This window comes from Glycine max, chromosome 10, assembly GCF_000004515.6.
Source record: "Glycine max cultivar Williams 82 chromosome 10, Glycine_max_v4.0, whole genome shotgun sequence".
Lineage (NCBI taxonomy): Eukaryota > Viridiplantae > Streptophyta > Magnoliopsida > Fabales > Fabaceae > Glycine > Glycine max.
The window spans coordinates 17093690-17101617 of NC_038246.2; the positions used below are offsets into that span (position 1 = coordinate 17093690).

General features: G+C 38.1%; 1 protein-coding gene across 1 annotated transcript; it reads right to left on the reverse strand.

The window, feature by feature from the left end:
- Window positions 1–5538: 5538 nt before the first annotated feature.
- Window positions 5539–6114, reverse strand: LOC121172955 (secreted RxLR effector protein 161-like). Its single transcript, XM_041006182.1, has one exon. The coding sequence runs from the start codon at window positions 6112–6114 to the stop codon at window positions 5539–5541; it is 576 nt and encodes a 191-aa protein (XP_040862116.1).
- Between the last annotated feature and the right edge of the window lie 1814 nt (window positions 6115–7928).

Below are 7928 nucleotides of genomic sequence, written 5' to 3' on the forward strand. Positions count from 1 at the left end.
ATAATTAAGAAGGGGGGTTGAATTAATTATTCCTAAACCTTTACTAATTAAAAATTTGCTCTTCTAAGGCTTTTACTATGTTGTTAAGTAAATGAAGAACAGAAAAGAAACTTAACCAAAAGTAAAAGCGGGAATTAAAATGCACAGCGGAAATTAAAAAAGTAGGGAAGAAGGAGACAAACACACAAAAGTTTTTATACTGGTTCGGCAACAACCTGTGCCTACATCCAGTCCCCAAGCGACCTGCGGTCCTTGAGATTTCTTTTCCAACCTTGTAAAAATCCTTTTACAAGCAAAGATCCACAAGGGATGTACCCTCCCTTGTTCTCTTTGAACAACCTAGTGAATGTACCCTCCACTAGAACTGATCCACAAGAGATGTACCCTCTCTTGTTCTCAGTCAAACCCAAGTCGATGTACCCTCTACTTGTACCACAAAGGATGTACCCTCCAATGTGTTAAGACGATGTTCTCAGGCGGTTAAACCTTTGAAACTTTGTGAATGGGGATACAAAAGAATTCTCAGGCGGTTAGTCCTTTGAAATCTTTTGTATATGGGAAAGGGAAGAATCAAAAGAATTCTCAGACTGTGTCATTTTGAATTCTTTGACAAGGGAGAAGGGAGACACAAAAGAATTCAGGTGGTTAGTCCTTTGTTCTTTTGGAAAAGGGAGAAGAAAGACACAAAAAGAATTCAGGCGGTTAGTCCTTGGTGAATTCTTTTTGGCAAAGGGAGAAGGGAATGAAAAGGATGAATAGCACGAGTTTTCAAGGTTTAGAAAACCAGAAAACTTTGGAAAGGTTTTGGCAAAAGGAAGAAGAAGAAGAAGTTCAAAGAGACTCAGAAATCAATGTGGAAAAAATTGCTTGTGTAAAGAATGAATTGGAAAAGATAGATGTAAAGATTGATTGATTTGAAATGCAAAACAAAGCTTTGCTTTTATAGACTCTTCATGTCTGGTCAAGAGAACCATTAGAAGAGTTATGACTTTTAGAAAAACTTAAAACCAATTTGAAAAACTCAAAAACTATTTGAAGAGTTACATCTTTTGATTTGTTCAGAAACTATCATTGGTAATCGATTACCAAATCAATGTAATCGATTACACAAAGCTTTTTTGTGAAAGAATGTGACTCTTCACATTTGAATTTGAATTTCAACGTTCAAGCACACTGGTAATCGATTACCAAAACATTGTAATCGATTACAACATTTTGAAATCAATTGGAACGTTGTAAATTCAGTTCAAAGCTTTTTGAAAACCATTTTGCTACTGGTAATCGATTACAATAATCTGGTAATCGATTACCAGAGAGTAAAAACTCTTTGGTAAAAAGGTTTTCAGAAAAATCTATGTGCTACTCATTTTTTGAAAAAACTTTTTCATACTTATCTTGATTAAGTCTTCTCTTGATTCTTGAATCTTGAGTCTTGAATCTTGATCTTGATTCTTGGAAGCTTGAACCTTGAATCTTGATTCTTGAAATCTAATTTCCACTTGAACCATATTGAACTCATTCTTTGATTCTTGAGATCATTATCTTTGTTATCATGAAGTGTTCTTGACCTTTGAGCTTTTTGTCATCACCTTTGTTATAATCAAAACTTCTTTGAATCAATCTTGATTCATCATGAAGCTTGCTTCTACAGATAACACATACACGGTTACTCTAACCAAATTGACTTTTGAGGTTGATTTGTGTTTGTGTTTCATGCTGTCAATTTCCAGGTTGTCCTTGTAATATAATAGTTTGTGAATTGGAGTTTGTGTTTATAGCAAGAGAATGGATGAGTCAACAAACAGGCATAATGATAATTTGGGTGTGAACAAAATGGGGAAAAACATTAGGAAGACCAAAAGAGACCAGCCCAATTATGGCAAGAACAACAACAGCAACATGAATGGGGGTAGACAGCAACAGCAACACAAACAACCTCAGCTTTACAACATAACCAAAAATGATTTCAAGGATATTGTTCAGCAGAAAAAAAAAGTTGATTAGGATCACTCCTAATTTTAACAAACATAAATTATTTATATTTCAATATTAACACATGTATTAACAAACATAAATTATTTATATTTCAATATTAACACATGTATGCATTAACGTGTATGCATTAACATCGGTTTTTGAAAAATCGATGTTAACATCATTAGTTAACATCGGTTTTTCAAAAACCGATGTTAACGTGTATGCATTAACATCGGTTTTTTGGAAAACCGATGTTAAGAATGACATTTTATTTACAAATTTGCCACCGCGTTTAACTTAACATCGATTTTGTCCAAAACCGATGTTAAAACTTCTTTTAGTAGTAGTGAACAGAGGAAAAACAACATTCATAATAGAGGAAAAGAGAGTAAGTTTTGAAAGGAGATCATCCAGAGGGAAATAGTTCTCAGCATCTGCCTAGTCTTTTCCTCCATCTATAAGTTAATAAATCCTACTATTCAGTTCAGAGCCATCATTCTCAGCCTACATGATCATTTTCACTTTTTAGCTATGTCTACAATTTGTCTCGAGTTGAAACTAATTTATCAGAGTTATCCACTAAAATTTAGCTTGTTACAAGAAAATTATCATACAAAATTGGTCAAGCTTTTACAACCATTAATCAACAATTTAACACATATATGAGATCAAATTTACTTTTCGGAACTCTACTTACTAAAATCTAGAGCGGTCCCTCGTCAGGGTGGACGTGGCCAAGGAAGGCTCTAAGATCTCGCACGTCAGACTAAGAGTAGCCTTTGTTAAAAGGACAAGAGGGGATACCTGCAAAATAAAGGACTTCGACACTGAAGTAAGTACGAGAGTTAGGTGAGAATAAATTTTGTAAAAGGGTGAGATAGAACCTGGTACTTATAGAGTGGAGTGGAAGCTGCGGGTCCTTATTTGCTGGGATTGTTACGCTGTTGTAACAACCCTTGCAGATAATGAATAGCTTGTAGATAATTGTAGCTTACAGATAATGTGTACCTTATAGATAATTGAATACCTGCCACGAGATAAAGAGGTCACAACATATTCAAATAATGGGTGCTTAGAGATAACCTGTCAGTTTGGGAGCTCGCCTGCTAAGCGTGGAACGTCCATGCTCATGAGGCAGGGCTAACATGGAGGGCTAACGTGTGTATTTGAGGGCCAAATTGCTTGTCATGCGTGTTTTGTGGACCCTGGATAGTACATAAGCCCCCCAAGCTCTAAGCTGGCTTGTCAGCGAAAGAGGTTGTCTAGTGATGCAATCCTACCCCCCAAGGGTATTAGATAGAAGAATCCAAGAGGATTGGGCTAGAGCTACTAAAGTAGGCCCTAGGGTTCTCATGAACCTCAAGGTAGATTTCTGAGCCCATGGGCCAAGGTTGGATCCACTCTTCTTTGTAAATATTTGAATAGGTTTTTCCTTCTTTTGGGCCTTGTATTTTGGCCATTCTGTTTTAGCCTTGTATTTCAGGGCATTTTGAGTAGTCTTTGTAGTAGGGACTTCTTTTGTATTTTCATTTATTTTGTCATAGGGTGAGCTTAGCTATTATAAGGGGTGTGTAGCTAGGCTCTAGCTTCTCTTCTCAAGGAGGTGAGCTTAGCTATTAGAGAGGTGTGTGTAGCTAAGCTCTAGCTTCTCTAGGAATCTTCTCAAGGAAGCTTCTCAAGGAAATTTCTCAAGGAAGCTTCTCAAGGAGGTAAGCTTAGTCATTATAGGGGTGTGTGTAGCTAAGCTCTAGCTTCTCAAGGAAGTTTTCTCAAGAAAGCTTCTCAAGGAAGCTACCTAGTCTATAAATAGAAGCATGTGTAACACTTGTTGTAACTTTGATGAATGAGAGTCTTGTGAGACACAACTCAAAGTTCAACTTCTCTCCCCCTTTTCCTCCTTCAATTTTGTGCTCCCAACTCTCTCTTTCCCTCTCTCTTTCTTTTCCTGCATTGAAGCATCCTCTCCAAGCTTCTTATCCAAGGCACATTCTTGGTGGCGAAGCTCCTTCTTCCATGGCTTATTCCTTAGTGGATGGTGCCTCCCCTCTCCTCTTCTCCTTTGCCTTCCGTTGCATCTCCATGGTGGAAAATCTCCATTGAAGGACCTCATTGAAGCTCAAAGATCCAGCCCCCATAGAAGTTCCACAAGCAAGCTTCCATCATCTAGTGTCAAGGGAAATCGTCTTGTGTCAAGGGAGATTGCTCGGTGTCGAGGGTGGTAACCTCGGCTAATGTAAGAGTTGCAGGTTTGTGAGGCATGTCAAGCTCCCCTAGCTTGGACCAGTATTGCTTAGGCTTCTTCTGTCAAGTTGTCTGGGGTGGACAAGCTTTTGATCTTGCAAGCAAAATTAGACGTGTCAGGTGGATGATGTCCTTATATATGACGATTCTGCCCTTTTCTGATCGTTGGAGGATGCATTGAAGACAAATGTTTCATTTTGTCTTTTGCTACAGGCGAGTGCAACACACACGTATTACTCTTGCATATGTGTCACTCATGGAGTGGGCATGTACTGAAGACGCAATACGTGGGTGAGTGGAGCTGCATCATGGTTTAAAAAATTAAGGCACCATTTCAGCTTATGCAAGTTACCAAAAAGTCACGCCTCCACTTTAAATGGAGTGAAAGTTTGATTTTTGATCGTCACCATTTTCGAATTTCTGCTTTCTCTGGATACAAGTGTAGTAACATTTACAATGTTTGATCGATATGTTCATCAAATTCTAAATAGAAGGGCTTCTGAATTCCTTCGCACCCAAAATGGAAATAATGCAAACATACCCACAATAATACATAACTTTTTCAATTGCTCTTTTATTTTTGAAATCAATCTGACAACTTACAACCTTATAAAGGGATTCTAAGCCTACACCAACACATAGTGGTGTAGTTTCAACTTTTAAACATTGGCTAACTATTATGGAAGTGATGAAGAACAAGCAAGAACAGAAGCAGGAGATGCAGCAGAACAGAAATGCCATACATACAGATGTTGTAGCAAAATGAATGAGAAAGAGAGATGAGAAAGAACGCACAGAATTACGTGGTTCACCTTTGATCAAGGCTACATCCACGGGAGGGAAAACAAAGAGCCTTTATTATTACTGATGCAATACACAAGTGGAAGCTTATTCTAAATACAGAGCATCCTTGCCTTATACAAGCAGAGGACAAAACAAAAAAAATAACAGAATAAACTTCCATATGAATTTTAGTCACAACTCAACAATTCACCACCTTGAACTAACATCCATATAAAACTCAAACTGCTCCCTCCAAACACACATGATCTTAACCCCAACAATCTACATTGAGCAGGCTTAAGCAGTGATCAAACTTGCTCTTTGGAACTGGCTTTGTGAACATATCAGTAGGATTGTGCAGAGTGCTAATCTTATGAACTTTGATTCTTCTTTCTGACCGAATGAAGTGATATCTAACATCTATATGCTTGGTTCTATCATAATGAACCTGATCCTTGGCCAAGCATATAGCACTAAGGCTGTCACAGTAGATGTTAGCATATTCTTGATTAATTCCGAGATCATTTATCAGACCTCTCAGCCAATTCCTTCCTTTGTAGCTTTAGTAAGAGCCATAAATTCAGCCTCAGTAATTGAGAGGGCAACAGAAAGTTGAAGTGTTGCCTTCCAACTCACCAAGCAGCCACCAAGGGTGTAAGCATACCCTATTAGGGACCTTCTCTTGACCAGATCAGCAGCAAAATTTGCATCAGAATAGCCAGTGAGGCAGCAATCTGAGTGAGATCCATAGATCAAACCTACATCTGTAGTCCCTTTAAGATATCTGAAAATTCTCTTCACAACCTTCCAATGTTCCTTTTGAGGTTGGTTTAAGAACCTATTGACCATGCTAACAGCATAAGCAAGGTCAGGTCTAGTGCAGACCATGGCATACATGAGACTTCCAACAACACTTGAGTATGGAACCTTTGACATATAGTCCTGATAAGCCTTAGCTTGAACCTTTATCACAACAGACAACTTCTCTTTTTCTGAAAGGGGAGTGCTGATAGGTTTAAAATCATCCATTCCAAACCTCACAAGTATCTTTTGAATGTAATCCTTTTGAGACAAAAATAGTCTTTTCTGAGTTTTGTCCCTATAGATCTCCATTCTTAAGATTTTCTTTGCAGCCCCTAGATCTTTCATATCAAATTCACCATTCAGGAGGATCTTCAGATTTTGTATATCACACATGCTTTTTGCCGCAATAAGCATGTCATAAGTTGTTCAAGTTCTAGATCTTGGTTTGCCACTATAGCAAGCAGAACCCTGATGGATGTATGTCTAACCACAGGAGAAAAGATTTCGTTGAAATCTACTCCTTCTTTCTGGCTGAATCCCTTGGCAACTAACCTAGCCTTGTATCTTATCCCTTCCTTTTCTAAAAGATCAGGTTTCCTCTTGAATATCCACTTGCAACCTACCACATGTCTTCCTTTAGGTAGTTCAACAAGTTTCCAGGTTTGATTCTTATACAAAGATTCCATTTCCTCTTTCATAGCTAACAACCAATTTTCAGCTTCAGGATGATTGATAGCTTCTTGGTAAGTGGCTGGTTCATTTGAATCTATTTTTCAGCTGCATGTAATGCATAGGCAGCCATGTCTTCAAAACCATATCTTTCAGGAGGTTTAGTGACCCTTTTTGGTCTCTGATTAATTCCAGAATTGAGCTGTGGAGGATCCAGTTCAGCAGCCAAATAAGACTCATTTGCACTGGAATCTTTTGATTTCTCACCTTCTTGAAGAACCACAGGAGATGTTTTGGAATGACCCCTTTTTTCTGAGTCTTTGGTTATAGATTCTACATCCTTTTCTCGAGGAGAGTGGCACCTCTATGTTCCAACAATTTGAACCTCAAGCTTGGGATGAAACAGATGGGATTCATCAAAAATTACATCTCTGCTGAGAAGAACTTTCTTTTTCGAGGGTGACCAGATCCTATAACCTTTCACCCCATCACCATAACCCATGAGCAGACCCTTTCTTGATCTAGGTACCAACTTTTCTTCATTGACATGATAATAAGCATTGCAGCCAAATACTCTTAGGTTTGAGTAGTTTGCTGTTTTGCCATTCCAAATTTCAATAGGAGTTTGAAGTCCTATAGCAGTTGAGGGTGTTCTATTGATCAGAAAACAAGTTGTATTGATAGCTTCTCCCCAAAAACTTCTGTTGAGACCAACATTGGATAACAGACATCTTGTTCTTTCCAGGAGTGTTCTGTTCATTCGTTCAACAACTCCATTTTGCTGAGGAGTATTCCTAACAGTAAGTTGTCTAGCAATCCCTTCATCTCTGCAGAATTTGTTAAATTCTGTTGAGCAAAACTCCAAGCCATTATCAGTTCTGAGTCTTTTAACTTTCCTTTCAGTTTGTTTTTCAATCAGTGCTTTCTATTCTTTGAAGCATTTGAAAGCTTGACTCTTCTGACTCATGATGTAGATCCATGTCATTCTTGAGTAGTCATCAATTATGGACAGAAAATGCCTTCCACCACCCAGAGAAGGTACTCTTGCAGGCCCCCAACAGTCAGCATGAATGTAATCAAGAGTTCCTTTGGTGGTGTGATTTGCTTTAGGAAATTTAATCCTGTTGCTTGCCGAAAACACAGTGCTCACAAAATTTCAGTTCATCTAGTTTCTGATTTCCCAACAGCTGTTGTTTTTTTAAGTATCATCATACCTTTTTTACTCATATGACCTAGCCTCATGTGCCACAATTGAGTTAAGTCAGGTATGCTCTTATTGGATCTTGATGCAATAGCTACTAGACCATCCTCAACACATGTTGTACCTTGAAATATATAGAGATTACCCCTCTTTATACCCTTCATCACCATTGTAGAGCCTTTCTGAATTTTCATGACCCCAATTTCAGTGCTGCATTTGAACCCCTTTCCATCCATAATACCTATAGAGATTA